Here is a 15848-nt window from a genome sequence, read left to right on the forward strand (position 1 = left end):
AAAGCACGGCCCAGTGTTTTTGCTTTCTTCTGCCCCACCGAGAAGAAAGTGCCAGATACAGAGCATTAAGAAATGCACAGCGGCTCTCCATTGGCTCTTCCTCAAGCATGCCCTCCGCTCAGTACGTTTCTTAGCCAGGAGGACCCGTTGGGTTTAGATTCACAGACTGCAGGAGTCCAACACGGCCCGGCGGCCCCCGGACGGGCGGGGCTAGAGGCGGGGCTGAAATCAGGCCCCGCCCCGGCCGCATCGGCGCGCCTGCGTGCTGGCGTGGGCCTGCGGTTGGCCGCGGGGTTCTGGGTTCCCCGCCTCCGCCCGCGCCCTCGCACCTCCGCCTACTCTACGCGATGACGCACCGCAGGTTTGCGGACGTGGCGGCGGCTGTCGGTGCGGAAGGCGGGGACGGCGGCGACGGCGGCGACGGTGGCAGAAGCGGACCCAGACACCGGAGAACCTAGAGTCGGTCATGAACGTCTCCGGGGCCGCGGCTGTGGTGGAGGACATAACCGTGTCGCCGCGCCCCTGCTAGAGGACAGGTGACGGTGGCTGTGGGGCGGGGCGGGGCAGGACGTCGATCGGGGGGTCACCGTGGGGCGCTGTCCCCGGTTCGGGAAGGACTCTTACCTCCCGGTTTTGGGCAGCCCTTTCCGGGCCATTCTGCCTGTCCCCTTAGCATCTGCTCCGAAGCGTCCCAGTCTGACGCGGCGACTTAGAAATCAGAGATGTAATCTTTGCGGGGGACGTCCGGAGGAAAGGGAAAAATAAAAATAAAAGCGAGTGGAATGGAAGAGGGAGGAAGTTTGCAGTTGTTGCTTAGGTTTAAAATTGGCCCTGGAGAATAGGATCGGGGTGATTCTGTCCTAAGTGCTGAACTGGCTTGTGCCCTGTGAGTCTTCTCTTGCTCCCTGCCGAAGGTCAAGACCAAATATTAATATGCAGCAATTAATATGTAGTACCTAGGGATTTGAGAGGTCGCTTTCCGGTCTAGACCGGGTGGATGAAAACATGCTCACGATACCCATTGATGATCACTTTCAGGACGTTTGTCAGCAGTGCAGTATGCAACATGTTCTAGTTTTCTGAAGCCATAGATTCCATAGATAATTCAGAGAGGTAAAGAGAATTGAGGCTGATGGCTTTGATTCCGTGTACTTTCTAATCTTTAGTAGATTGACATGTCATTACCTTACTGGGCCAAAGTGCAGCTTGGCACTTGGATTACAGATGAACAGTCAGACCGTAGTGTCCAGATTGTTTATTTTGCTTTCCTGTCATTTTAGAGGAATAGAGACAGATGCGCGAAGACGGGAGTCTTTTGATTCCTGATTAAGACATGGTGAGGGAAAGACTGATAGAAGAACACATTGTTTCAAATGGCTTCTGGGTATTAGTCAGTAATTTCAGAGAGCTGTACTAAGAATGGGAGGGAGAGCGCTTTAGAGGGATAGCATACCTAAGGCAACGTAACCACCCATATGCATTGCTTTAGATCTAATCTTTTCTGCTTTTGATGGATGCTTTTGAGGATCTGAAACAGATACTTCCTGAGGTAGTACATGTATGTATGTATGCAACTTGCTACTGGTTCCACAAAACTGACAGACATCCTCTACATCTAAGATGTGGGCTTTTTATTTTGTTTTTAGAAAAGACCTAGATAAGGGAGTGCAAGCGTCCTTGTAGAAACAGGTGTGCTCCTTACTTTAAACTGAGATGTGAAACGTGGCTCTCATTTAGCTTGGATCTGTCAAATTTGGAGTGGTTTTTGGCAATAGTTTAGCCCCTGTGGGAGCAGCTGAAGCAAGCTACTAATATAGCTGTTAATAAATTATCTAAATAGAGACTTTTCAACTTTTAAAGATATACAGTGTCCCTGTAAAGCAAGGTCAGAAACTGGATTTTAAGGGCTGGATTTTATGAAATGAAATAGGTATGTTTTTACATAGAGAATATCATCTTTTTGTTGTCTGAGTTTTAGTTGTCTCCTGCCACCCTCCCTTGTCTGTTTGTTTTTTATTTTAGTTTTCGTTTCTTTTCATCCATCCTTCTAAACCCATTTTGCATTCCAGGATCCATGCATAATTTTTTGATGGTTTCTCTCCTCCCCCTCCCCACCCCCCGCACTGCTTTTCCAAGTTTGCTGGAAGATGTTATCTTCACTGAGATAAACACACTTGTGTGTTTAACATTTGTTCTGCTGTCTTTGAGGAATTTATTATGATTGACCTAGTTTGCTTTCTGTTGCTGTGATAAAAACCATAACCAAAAGCAACTCTTATAAGGACATTTAATTGGGCCTGGCTTACAGGTTCAGAGGTTCAGTCCAGTAAGTCAAGGCAGGAAAATGGCAGCATCCAGGCAGGCATGGTGCAGGAGGAGCTGAGAGTTCTACATCTTCATCTGAAGGCTGCTAGCAGAATACTGGCTTCCATGCAGCTAGGATAAGACTCTTAAAGCCCATGCGCACAGTGACACACCTACTCCAACAGGGCCACACATTCTAATAGTGCTACTCCCTGGGCCAAGCATATACAAACTACCACAGTGGGTTTCTTCGGCTTATACATCTCCATCCATCCTTGAGGGAAGCCAAGGCAGGCACTGAGAGACCGTGGTGGAGGATGCTGCTTAGTGGCTTGCTTTCCATAGCTTGCTCAGCCTGCTTTCTTATACAACCCAGGACCATCAGCCCAGAGGTGGCATCACAGAGGGCTCTTCCATATCTGTCATTGATTAAGAAAATGTTATCTCAGTTCCCCCCAACCCCCAACGCCCAGATTTGCCCTCAGGCTCCTCGGATGGAGGCCTTTTCTCAACTGAAGTATCCTTTCCTTTTCTCAGAGGACTCTAGTTTCGGTCAAACCGACAAAGAAAACTACCCGAAAAATAGCCAAAGCCCATCTCTGTGCAGCTCTTCTGTCCTCCAGGTTGTAAGAGAACGGTACTATATTTAGCTGTGGAGACTTTTTAACTTCTTGTTTGATGACTGAGATACATTGGAGTTTGAATTTTGTTTTATCTGCAAAAGCCCCTCTTACTCCATCTTACTCTTACATGGATAATAATGGGGAAGCCAGTACTGAATGAGAAGTCAGTTGTTTTAGGTTCCAGTCTCTTTTTAATGAGAATTGGACCAAATTGATGAAGATGTGCTGATAGTGACTGTATTAGTTAGGGTTTTACTGCTGTGAACAGACACCATGACCATGGCAAGTCTTATAAAAAAAAATTTAATTGGGCTAGCTTACAGGCTCAGAGGTTCAGTCCATTATCATCAAGGTGGGAACATGGCAGCATCCAGGCAGGCATGGTGCAGGAGGAGCTGAGAGTTCTATGTCTTCATCCAAAGGCTGCTAGTGGAAGACTGACTTCCAGGCAACTAGGATGAGGGTCTTAAGCCCACACCCACAGTGACACACCTACTCCAACCAGGCCACACTCCCGGATGGTGCCACTCCTTGGTCCGAGAATATACAAACCATCACATTCCATTCCCTGGCCCTCATAGACTTGTTCAAAAACATGAGTCTATGGGGGCCGTACTTAAACATAGCATAATGCAAAATGCATTTAGTCCAACTTTCAAAGTCCTCATAGCATATAGCAGTCTCAACAATGTTAAAGTCCAAAGTTCAAGGTCTCTTCTGAGATTCATCCAACTAATTAACTGTAATCCCCAAAGCAAGACAGGAAATCAGCTGGGCAAACTCCAAACTCTGCATCTCCATGGATGATGTCAAAGCAGTCTTCAGATCTCCACTCCTTTTTCATATTTGTTGACTGTAACAAACTGCTTTATCCTGGGCTGGTTCAACTCCCTGTTAGCAGCTTTCCTCAGCATGTATCCCATGGCTCTGGCATCTTTAACATCTTTGAGTCTCCAAGGCAATTTCAATGTTACAGCTTCTTGTTTCAGTGACTGGGAGTCCACTTGATCTTTTGGACTCCTCCTAAGGGCTGGCATCACTTCTCCATCTCTGTCCTCTGTAGCACTCTATGCTCAGGTTGATCCACTCCACTACGGCTGCTGTTCTTGGTGATCATCCCATGGTACTGACATCTACAATATAGTGGGGTGTTCCACTCCAACTAGGCTTCACCAATAGCCTCTCATAGGCTCTCTTCAGGGTACCAAGCCTCAAATCCTTTGCATGACCACTTCAGTCCTGGGCCATCAACTACAGCTGAGGCTATACCTTCTCCAGTGGCCTTCCATGACCTCTCACAGTGCCAAGATTCAGCTGTTCTTCATGATCCCTTCATGCCTTCAAAACCAGTACCACCTGGGTGATTCTTACATATTATCAAGTCCAGCTGCAGCGCGAGGTACAACCTTGGCTATCTCTGGAACACAGCTTCTTTGTGCTCCCAGAAAATACTTCCCAGAAGATTTCACATCAGTGATGCTGGTCTCTTCATAATCACTGCTAATTTCTTAGCTCCAGCTAACCAGCATCAATTGTCCCAGCAGTTCCTAGAGCCAGAGCCACATGGCTGAAGCTGCAAGTTCTGCTGCTTGCAGGAATTAGAACATGACCTGCTTGTACTATTACATTGTCACTGGCTTTCTGTTTTCCAAATCCTTCACTGCCTAAGCTTGGATATCCTGGGTCTTGCTCTGTAGATTGGCCTTGAATGCAGATATCAGCATGCCTGTCTCCTGGGATTAAAGGTGTGTACCACCATGCCTGGATCTAAATTTAGCTGGGTAGGATCTTGTCCCAAGGTCCCACTCCCTTAATCTGTTATTTCCTAGAACACAGGATTTTGCACCATTTCACTTCCTGGTACCCCTTTAATACTCAAACCATATATTTTATATTTTTTCCTTTCTAAGCTTGCTATGCTTATTTAAACTTCTCTTCATAAGACTTAACCAGAGAACAAAGTCTCTGCTGAGCTTTTTTGAAACTTCCTTTGTCAATGCAATTAATCTGAGTCTCTTCACCTTAGCCTCAGGCAGACTTTTCAAACAAGGGCAAAAAGTAGCCACCTTCACCAAAATACCACAAAAACAGTCTTTATGCCACATTCTGAAATTCTTCTCCTTTGAAATCTCTTGGGCCAGGTCAACACAGTTCAAATTACTCCCAGCAACTAAGTCTTCCATATTCCTACTAGGATGACCCATTAAGCCCCATTTAAAGCATTCCACTGCTTTCCAAATCCAAAGTCCCAAAATCCACTTTCAAATAAAAGCATGGTCAGGCCTATCACAGCAATAGCCCACTCCCAGTACCAACTTCTGTATTAGTTAGGGTTTTACTGCTGTGAACAGACCCTATGACCATGGCAAGTCTTATAAAAAACAACATTTAATTGAGCTGGCTTACAGGCTCAGAGGTTCAGTCCATTATCATCAAGGTGGGAGCATGGCAGCATCCAGGCAGGCATGGTGCAGGAGGAGCTGTGAGTTCTATGTCTTCATCCAAAGGCTGCTAGTGGAAGACTGACTTCCAGGCTACTAGGATGAGAGTCTTAAGCCCACACCCACAGTGACACACCTATTCCAACCAGGCCACACCTCCACATGGTGCCACTCCCTGGTCTGAGAATATACAAACCACAAACCATCACAGTGACTTTGAAAGTAAATAAGATGTATTCATTGATAAAGAATTCTTAGTCCAATTCTCAGTGGGCATGTATATTTTTTGTAACTGAATATAAATGTCTAAAATCCTTTCAGTCTTTATGGCATATAAATTGAATTTGATGAGAGTTTTAGGTTATATCGAAAGCTTCCAAAGAAAAATCCCTGGTCAGGAGCAAAGTTATGACCTATAACAGAGTATATACTGTAGTGTACTAAACATTAATTCTGAATTTACCACGGGCCAGTGAGTAAGAAGTGCAGAGGTACGTTAATCTCATGTGAGTCAAATGCAGAACAAAAAAAGGTTTGAATTCCACAGAAGTATTGCAGCTTCTGTGTGTATATGTGGTTGTACAGACCAAATATTTTGAGTCCTTCAGAACTAGAAGTTGCAGGTAGTCAAAAATTCTTAGGACATTAAACAAAATTTTCCAATTTTCTTCCTAGTCATAGAATAAGAGCTTAATATTTTGACAACAAAAAGTACAGTAACTTTCTAGTTTAAAATACAGTTATCCTATGTTTTTGTTATATATATTTCGTTACATCACACCTTCTTTTATTTTTGTTATTTATTTATTTTTTTTTTAATTGAGACAGGTCTCACTGTGTAGACCAGACTGGCCTTGAATTCATGGAGACATCTGCTTATCTGTACTTCCCCACTGCTGGGATGCAGGGTGTGTGTCTCCGCACACAGTCATAGCTTCTTACAACAGGGTCTCAACCACGCCTGGGTTCACATCCCTGGAGGGGGGCTTATGAACAGTCCGACAACAATGAAAGGGTTCTGAGTTAGAGTAACCGAAGCTGAGGTGAGAGCCAGGTATCGGGGTGTCTCTGGCATTGCTTACCCTGCTGCATGCCTGACTGACTGCAGCCTCAGTTCTGCCCGTGTGTGCTTGCTCTGTCACCAGATGGCATGATGCTAATCAATAGAGTTCAGGGAAAGCTCCCTACTTTAGAAAAACATAATACAAAACAAAGCGGTGTAAGATTTTTCTATTGTCATTTCTCAGCATTTAAGTATCAAACAAAGATGTTTTGGATAGTATTTTACTACAATGTTTGATTTTTTTTTAAAAAAATGCTGTTAGAGGACTGGCACATGTACAAAGGTTCTTGCTGCCAGCACTGGTGAACCCACATGGTTGAGAGGGAGAACTGAGCATCTGCAGTTGTTCTCTGACATCTACTTGTGACAGCGCACACACTGTAAGCAAACGGTTTATAGATTTCCGAATTTGGATCTCGTAGGAAATGGTTAAATGCATTTATTTGGCTTGAGATTTTGGACAGTTTCCAAACTGGCCCAAACCATGGGACATTGCGTGCTAGCATTGAAGTGAACCTGCATGCTTAGCTCTGGCATCTTGAATCCTTTTATTGATAACTCTGGAAGTGCTGTAGGTTCCCTTCGTGCTGCAGAGCACCAAAAGCCCAGCCAAAGTTCACTTTGCATATAATGTTATTACATCATGGAGCTGGAGGCCAGAGGACAGGTTGTAGCTATTGGCTTTCCTCCTACCATGACTCACAGGGGTGAGCTCATGTGATGAGGCTGGGCAGCGAGCACCATGAGCTACTGAGCCATCTCAGTGTGCAAGAGTGAGCAAATCCGTGTGTGGTAGAGGAGAAACCATCCCAGTGTCTCGGGATTCGGATTTACATTTTGTCTTTAGTAAGTGGTAAAATTATAGCCAAACAATGGGCTAAATGAACATCTTGATTACCTGCTGTAGAAACCAGTAAGCCTGGGGTTGTGTAAAAGTGTCTAGGTGAACACAGAGTCCTGAGTGGAAAGTGTCAGCAGTGCGTTAACTGACCTCTTCCCACGCTGCGGACCCCACTGTCCGGGTGTGTGCTGCACTTCCATAATTGTAGAGCCTGAACCTAAATCCCACATAACAAAAACAGTATTAGGAAAAGTAGTGCCTAGCCTGTAAGATGCATGTAAGTCACTGAGTGGATCAGCCACATTTCAAGGTTCTCTCTTTCCTTCCCCCAGCTAGAACGTCATGGCGGGGAGGAATCAGAACCGGACGGTTTCCCTCCCAGGAATTCAGGCCAGTGGCCATGTACTTGCTTTTGGAAATTGTACAGACAATGACATGTTGGAAGAAGATGCTGAAGTCTACGAACTTCGGTCCAGGGGAAAGGAGAAGGTTCGAAGAAGCGCATCGAGAGATAGACTTGATGACATTGTTATATTAACCAAAGATATCCAGGAAGGAGACACTCTAAACGCAGTAGCCCTTCAGTACTGCTGTACGGTAGGTTTGAATTTAATTTATGTTGAGTAATGTCATCCAGAACAACCGATTTGTTCATTAGAGCAACCAGGATTGAAGTAAATTCTGTGTCCTCTTTCCTTCTTCCTCCCTGTACCTTTTGTTAGTTTTTTTCTTTTACACAGAAATCTCCTAGTCCTGTGGACATGACCTTGGTCATAATTTAAGGGAGTGGATGACTGACTCTCAGTTCAGCCTTTCACTTTGGTGTGTTTCTGTACTTTTTGTGTGTGTGCTTGTATATGTATCTATACAGATAACATATTTAAAGGTTGATAAAGAATTGATATATTTTGTTCTTTATTTACCGTGTATTATTCTGCAACTTGCAATTTTCATATCTTAGATATCCCTTATAACCTTATAGACGTCATTGGAGGCTAGAAGAGGGCTTTGGTTTCCCCTGGAGCTGGAGTCACAAGCTTTGTAACCTGCCCGATAGGGTTGCTTGGGACCAAACCCAGCAGCACATGCCTTTTACTCCTGAGCCTCTATAACCCTTTCTTATTTCTAACATATAATGTGAACTTCTATATCCTTCTTTTCCTGTTTAATATTGCCATATTTTCATAAATATAAAATATTTTTATACTTGAAATTCCTTTACTGGTGACCTGTTTATACTACTATGCAGTAAGAACTCACATTTTCATACATTTGCTGTATAAATGTCTCTTTGTATATATGCTTAAATAAGATTTAAAAAAAACCACAACTTCCTGTGGCCACACTATTCTATATAATATTTTTTCAGGTTCAACTATTGCAGTTATTCATAGTATGTGAAAATAAATTATAGCTTTAGATTTGAAGATTAATAATATCTTTCATTGGCATGTTTGTGATGAGGTAGAGATGAGCACCAGGCATCACTCCTTAGCCGCCTTTTGTACAGCAGCATCATTGCAGTCACTGAGCACTGAGAGGCAGGCTCACACTGATGAGCTTTGGAGGAGAGGAGCTGGATCACTTGTACATGTGATAACCTTTTATTCTCCTGAAGTAACTGTTGTCTGTGTGGCTTACTGCTTCTGTCTGCTAGGCCTGGGAGCTTCTAGCCTCCCTGCAATCTTCTCTAGGCTTAGAATGTTTTTTCAGCCTCTGAGACTTGCTGCTGAATAAGGTCACCCTTTCTTGTTCTTTCTGAACCCTGCCTGGCTGGTTCATCTCAGCTGTTCAAGCTCAAATTCCTCTCTCAGCTGACTTATTCAATCTGGCTTTTCAATCCTCCTCTGAGTTGTTCTGCTTGGTTTCAAACTAACTCTAGCAATCTTCTCTAATCTTCTGGCTCCATCTCATTGTCTTGCTTTTTCTGTCTACCTGTGTCTAGCTTGTTCTCTCTTCGACCTGTCTCTGTAAAACTGTCCTGGTCACACTGCCTCCTTCTCCCTCTCTGGGCTGCTCCACTCTCCCTCTTAACTCTACTGTTCTGTTTTCCATGAACTCTACTGTATCCCTGTACTGTACTCTCTTCTTCCTGTACTGTCTGTCTCTCCCTTAAGTAGCGTCCCTCTCCTCTCAGTTGGACATATCCTATTCTGTCACTTTTTCTGCCACTTGATTAGATATCTCTTTAAAACATGCATGTTTCCTTCTACAAACTAACTTTACCTTTGTTGTTTGGGTTGTATTCCAGCCAGAGGGATTAAAAGTGTGAATGAGTCACACCCTAACTAGAAGCAGATTCAAATATCCTGAAACAGTCGCTCATTGTGCTCCCTTGTGATGGAAACTCAACCTGCAAAGAAACATTCTCTTATAGAAGGACCTGTGTTGCTCTGAAGGTGCACTCAGGAATTATTGCTATATTACAAATATATGCTGCTACAAAACAGTGAATAGGGAAACAAAAGATCAGAGTTGGAAGACTAAACGTGTCCACATTAGCATAACAGAAAGCATGATTCTGTATGCTTAGAGATGTAGCCTAAGTACATGGTGGGTCTTAGATGCCGAGAACATAGACTACCAAGCAGTTCTTAGCAAAGCAGATGTTAAGACAGCGTGGAGCCATGCTTCGGGCTTGCCACTGAGTCTTCATTTGTCTTAAGACAAAAGGGGCTGATGTAGACAGGCAACAAGTACTCTTCTACCCTCTCACCTCCTGGTTAGTCTACACTTCTCTCAGGAGTCGTCCAAAAACACGCTGTACAAGACTTTGTCCAGTCAGATGGTTTTTGATTTCCCAAGTACAGGCCACTAATCTGGTTCTGTTCATGAGCTCCCTCTTTAACCCTCTGCTTGACCTCCTGACACTCACTGCAGGCTTCAGAGACTCATATTGCTTAATAGTCAGTAAATGCTAATATTGCATGGATAAGTAATTTACCACTACAAGTACTCTTTATCAATCGGAACCCATGAATATGCCCACCAACCTTATAAGGTAGGGAATCTTATGATTGGCACTTTACAGATATGAAAGGTTTCTCACCCTGAACCACGTAGCTAATAGAAAGGGATTGTCGTGCTTCAGACACAGATGTGTGCACATGTGTGCATCATGTGATACTGCCTTCCTCAACACTCTTTCCCCATGTCTCACACACATGGTGTTGCACAGGCGCCCTCCTCTCACTTTTCCTCATACATAATCTTTTCTGTGACTCTATCCAAGTCTCACATCCTCAGAAGAGTTTCAGACATCTGTCTCCACCCCTCCTGAGCATGACTCACTTGTGTATCTCAGGCACCTGAAAGTCACTGTATCTAGATCTGTGTGCATCCTCTTCCCACGATCTAGCCTCTTCTGTATCACCCATGGAGCCGACCAGGCCAAAGTTCTGTCCATTCTACATCTCTGACATTAGCTGGGTACCACAGGATAAGAGCTTGAGTGTTGACTTAAATGTAACAAATGGAACTATTAAAGGTAGGGAGAGAACCTGGCTAATGGTGATGTGAGAAACAGCCCATCCTTTCTTCCCCATCAGAGCAGAGAGGAGGTGGGGTTATAGTGTATATAAAGAAACCACAGGCCTGGTGTTAGAGTAACGCTTGGGGCAAATTACACATTAAGCATCAAGTACATGTTTCTCACATTTTAACTCTTTGAAAGTACTATACATATTAGAACACAGTCCAGGAATAGAGCTGTGTGAGGAGAATTCTGAGTGCTTGTGAGAATACTCCAAGAAAACAAGAATCTCATTTGCTTCAAAACCCAGAGTTGTTCCTGGAATTGTAGTAGACAGAAGCGAGTTTACTTCAGACGTTGTCATTCATACTCCTTTAAGAGAAACCACGTTTTTTCAAACATTTGTGGCTTGTCCTTGTGATTGTGATCTTTATTCCGATTCTTAGCCCTCGGAGTATAAGTTGTCGGACACTCTGAATACATCTGGCTACACATCTGCCTACACATCTGCCTACACAGCCCGAGCAGGAAACAGAGCTTTAATATATTCGGTGCAGCTTTTCCTGCCTAGAGATAACTAAAACTGCACTGTGGCGTTAATGGCATTTTACTTCCGATAAAAATAAAGCCTTTTTAACTGGGTAAGTTAAAGTGCTTATACTCTACTTGTCAGCTCGGAATAAGGAACATTGGTACTAATAATTGTTCATTCACACATTCCTTGTGGACATACGTTACCTGTGGTACATTTGTATGCTGTACGAAGAGAAACAGCAGAATAGATGAGTATTAACTAGTGTTACTACTATCTAGGCGATTACACCAAGTTGTTGGTGATTTCCTAACACCAGATAACTTTAGTGTTGCCATTCTCATATACAAGGAAACCTACATCTGTGTGTGATAGCAGCACTGGTGGTAAGAATGTAACTGAACTGTTTTCTCTCCCAAGTGAGTGAATGGATGAAGGTCTAGTTTTAGAATTCAGTTCAATGTTGCATTTTTCTTTTTTGCAGGTAGCAGATATCAAAAGAGTTAACAATCTCATCAGTGATCAAGACTTTTTTGCTCTTAGGTCTATCAAAATTCCAGTTAAAAGGTTTAGTTCTTTGACTGAAACTCTTCATCCTCTGAAAGGAAGACACATTTTACATCCTCCACCTGTTCCGTATTTTCAAGAGCAAGACATTGTGCCAGCTGATGGTTCTCTTTCTTCCAGTGAGTCAGCCGGCAGTTTCCTAAAAGAAGTGGACCGAGACATAGAACAAATAGTCAAGTGTACAGACACCAAGAAGGAGAACCTGAATGAAGTCGTGTCTGCCTTAACAGCACAACAGGTCCGATTTGAACCTGATAACAAAAGCATTCACCGAAAGGATCCGTATTACGGAGCAGACTGGGGGATTGGTTGGTGGACAGCTGTAGTGATAATGTTGATAGTGGGTATAATAACACCAGTGTTTTATCTGCTGTATTATGAAATTTTAGCTAAAGTGGATGTTAGTCACCATTCAACAGTGGGTTCTTCACACTTGCATCCAGGACTCACACCTCCAACACAGCACAGAGAGATGGAAAATGAAATTGGTCCAACAAAAGGAATACCTGTTGGTCAGCAAGATGACCACAAACTATATAGGCAAGACCCTCAGGCACATGATGCTCAACACAAAACGTAACAGTGAGCTGCATCAGTGTTAGTGGTCATGTGTGCATATGGAATATGGTGACTCACATGCATCCGACAACTGCTTCGAAGTCGGAATCTAGGACATCGAAGATGGTTTGTTTTTACCTTTCTAAAAAATCCCTGAACTTTTACAAATGGACTGTCTATAGCACCTGCATATGCTATATTGAGGCTGGTCAGGCCGTACCCCTGCTATATCAGGGCTTAAAGCAGAAATAATTTAAATGTATGTCTAGGAATTCTAACTTAGAAGACGCTGTCATTTTTCTTACTCAAGATTAGTTATGTTTAAATTTTAACTTTTAAAAGATTACCTTTTAGTTTGTTGTTCATGTCAAGGATTCCAAATGCTTACAACTGAAGAAAATTTGATACCATACCTACCACCAAAATATTAATTATAAAAGTTTTAATTCTAAAATTATTCCTGACACCAAGTACTTAACACTTAAATCTGAAACTTTAAAAATATGTTTAGCATATGTGCCATGAAAGCAAATGTAGAAACAGATATGGAAACATAGTTTATAATTTGCATAATACAGGCTAAGAAATAGATATCTTAAGACCCCCCAAATAGTGTCATTGGGTTGGAAACTTCCCATTTGATCACACGGACACTGTAATTCGTCAAGATCTATTCCTTAAAAAAAGGAATCCTTTATGACTAGCTCTGCAACCTCACCTCCACTTCTTCATTTTTAAAAATACTTGTGTCTGATATTTGAAGGCACTTTTGTAGTTCTTTGATGAAGTGTTACACAGAAAAGTATATTCAGCAAATCCCTCTTTATATACTCAACATACTTATTGCTGTTATAAATAGTAACTTATGCCTTAATTAACACCTAACGCCTTACAAAGTTACTTAACGTAAGTTCATGTACACTTCACAATCAAAGTTTGTGTCAGATTTTATTGAATAGGCTATCATTTCACAGGCTATATACATTTGTCTGTCTTCACTTTTGAGCATAAATGAATGAAGGAAAAACAAATTTGTACAACCTGCCTCTGAAGTCTTGCAGAAGAAAATGATTCATTAAGCAAAAATGAGTAAGCAAGACTTTTACACTAGCAGTAGACGGGTTGCTTTATTCGGCACTCTGTTGACCTCTGCTTTTCCAAAAAGAACCTGTCCAATTTAGATTATCCTCCTAATGTGCATCATCCAATGGAGAAACATATGCCAAGGTGTGTGGCGTGGTCAAAAGGGCTTAATAGTGGCATTTTCTACATCTAATGTGGGACAAGCAATTTGGCTAATTAGTATGTATTCTAAAAATACACTTTTAGGGAGTGGGGTCTGATTTGCGTGGGTTTTGTGAAATAAAGTGCAGACCGTAAAATATGTCACATTACCTCATTTTTTAGACTCTATTTCCTAAATCAATGTTTCAGCTTTTTAAACATTTTGTATAACAAATTCCAATCCTGATACAAGGAATTATTAATATCTATTTGTTATATTTGGGATTTTATATGCTTTCAGAAGAAAAAGCATTACAAAAAGACTGACATGGAAGTCAGTCATTTTAAGGCCCCTACATCAGAGCAGTTTTAGAAATTTTTCCTTATTTAGTAATAGGTACATTTTGATAAATTGATCCTTGAGTAAATCTTATTAAAAATAATTTTTTCACATACCATGTGCATTTTGAAATCAGAGTGATCTTTAATTATGTTCAGTGTTAACACAGCCAGTTTACATTTTACCTATATTAAGCCTGCTGAAAAAAATCAAGTTTTATAGTAAAAAAAAAAAAAAATGCAGATTTCAGGGCAGAACAGGCTACATAACCTCTTTTTCCATCAAATAGAGTTGTGATTCTTTTATAGGTGGTTTTACTTGGAATTGTGATCGAAGGGTCTGATCACTTATATTTAAAGGAGTAGGTATATTTGCTGGTTAAAATAGTTTCTGTCTTGAGCACTCTTTCTGAAGGAAATACAACATATATCCTTAGGACACAACCAAGCAATTTCCTTTTCCTATATATCTTAGAATCATTAATAGAATATGATTCGATATGTAGAATTATGCTTTCATCTTTAAAAGAAAAAATTAAGCATTTAGTAGAATTTTTGAAAATACATTTAATGTACATTTGCAAACTATGCCAATTTTTGGCAACTGCAAACTACATTGTATTCTAAACATCAGCACAATTGTCGTTGTTACAATAGATCATGTCCAAGCCCTTGAAATTTCTTTGAGGCTTTAATTTTTAAGTGTTCAAGTATGTGGATGCAGTTGTAACCATAAGAGAACTGAGTCATAGCCATTGGGTTTATCCCTTCACCTAAAAACTTGGAATTGCAAATAAAGAAAAATCTGATACTGTTATAGGGCAAAATCGTGACTTTGTGAAGACTTGGTACATGGTTGAGTTTCTTTTGGACCAATGGATAAATTATTTAAATATTTTCACTGTCCTGTCTACAAAACCAGGTTATGATCTGCTGGCCATGTATAGATTAAGAAGGAGTATGTAATCTAAAGTTTCCTTTTCTGGTGGATTTTCATTGTTAAAGCTTTTTTTTTTTGACTCTGCTTTTTGGTGGTATGAGACGTTCATTAAATGAACCACTCTTTAGTAACTGATTGTTAGTCTTTAGTAAAAAAAAAATCTTCTGACATTACCTCACTGCAGTGCGAAGGCTATAGCTAGAAACAGAAGTGGAGATCTAGACTCAGAGTATTGCAGAGTTAAGTTATTTAAATACTGCATTATCATGGGACTATTTCTTATTTTGATTTACAGCACTGTTGCTCAGGAAATCAGTATTTTTTTTCTACGTATGTGCATATTGCACTTAGATCATAGAAATATATGAATGCTTTATTTAATTCACTTGATGTATGTAAAAATCTAGGCATCTTTTGTATAATGTATTTTATATAATTGGAAATGTATTAAACCATTGTTAGCATGCACATCTGTAAAACTGTTTTTAAACTTTTGGCCTTGTTTTTCATATTTTTAAGGATATGCAAAGTATAATAAAATTTCTATTTTATTAATCAATTTGAAAATGGAAGTTGTTGAATATAATCGAATAAGCAAACAGTTTATCTTTCAAGCTATTTGGAATACATTTCTTCACATTAGTTCTTTAAAACCTCAAGTTTTGTATGTGTTTTGTTCATATTCACACATACTCCCAGCTCTCCCCAGGCCCTCCTCTCCCCTATGCAACCAGCATTGTGTCCTTTAAGACACACACACACACACACACACACACACACACACACACACACACACACACACGTTTGATGCCTCAGTTATTTTTCGGTGTGTGCCTTCCCCTGGAGTGTGGCTGACAGGCAGGAGATACATTCTTACAAAACACTGACTCTTGTTTCAGCCATTATCTTTTGCCACTTGCTCCATGGCTAGAAGAGGATTGTGC

At 41.4% G+C, this 15848-nt stretch overlaps 1 protein-coding gene across 2 annotated transcripts; it reads left to right on the plus strand.

Annotated features, from left to right (window-relative positions):
* Nucleotides 1-257: 257 nt before the first annotated feature.
* Nucleotides 258-15471, plus strand: Lysmd3 (LysM, putative peptidoglycan-binding, domain containing 3). Of its 2 annotated transcripts, none has more exons than XM_006517475.3 (3): nt 258-536; nt 7609-7869; nt 11761-15471. In XM_006517475.3, the coding sequence occupies exons 2-3, from the start codon at nt 7615-7617 to the stop codon at nt 12421-12423; spliced, it is 918 nt and encodes a 305-aa protein (XP_006517538.1). In that variant the 5' UTR covers nt 258-536; nt 7609-7614; the 3' UTR covers nt 12424-15471. The 2 variants fall into 2 exon arrangements, with proteins under 2 accessions (XP_006517538.1, NP_084533.1); NM_030257.1 differs by having other exon boundaries at nt 406-536; nt 7605-7869; nt 11761-14492.
* The last annotated feature ends 377 nt before the right edge of the window (nt 15472-15848 follow it).

The sequence above is a fragment of the Mus musculus genome, chromosome 13 (assembly GCF_000001635.26).
Source record: "Mus musculus strain C57BL/6J chromosome 13, GRCm38.p6 C57BL/6J".
In the NCBI taxonomy this organism is placed as follows: Eukaryota; Metazoa; Chordata; class Mammalia; order Rodentia; family Muridae; genus Mus; species Mus musculus.

Bases quoted from the DNA above. Each gene is read 5' to 3' on its own strand.
- Lysmd3 (XM_006517475.3), top strand. From the start codon at position 7,615: ATGGCGGGGAGGAATCAGAACCGGACGGTTTCCCTCCCAGGAATTCAG. The intron at 7,870-11,760 runs GTAGGTTTGAAT...TCTTTTTTGCAG, and splicing joins CCCTTCAGTACTGCTGTACG to GTAGCAGATATCAAAAGAGT.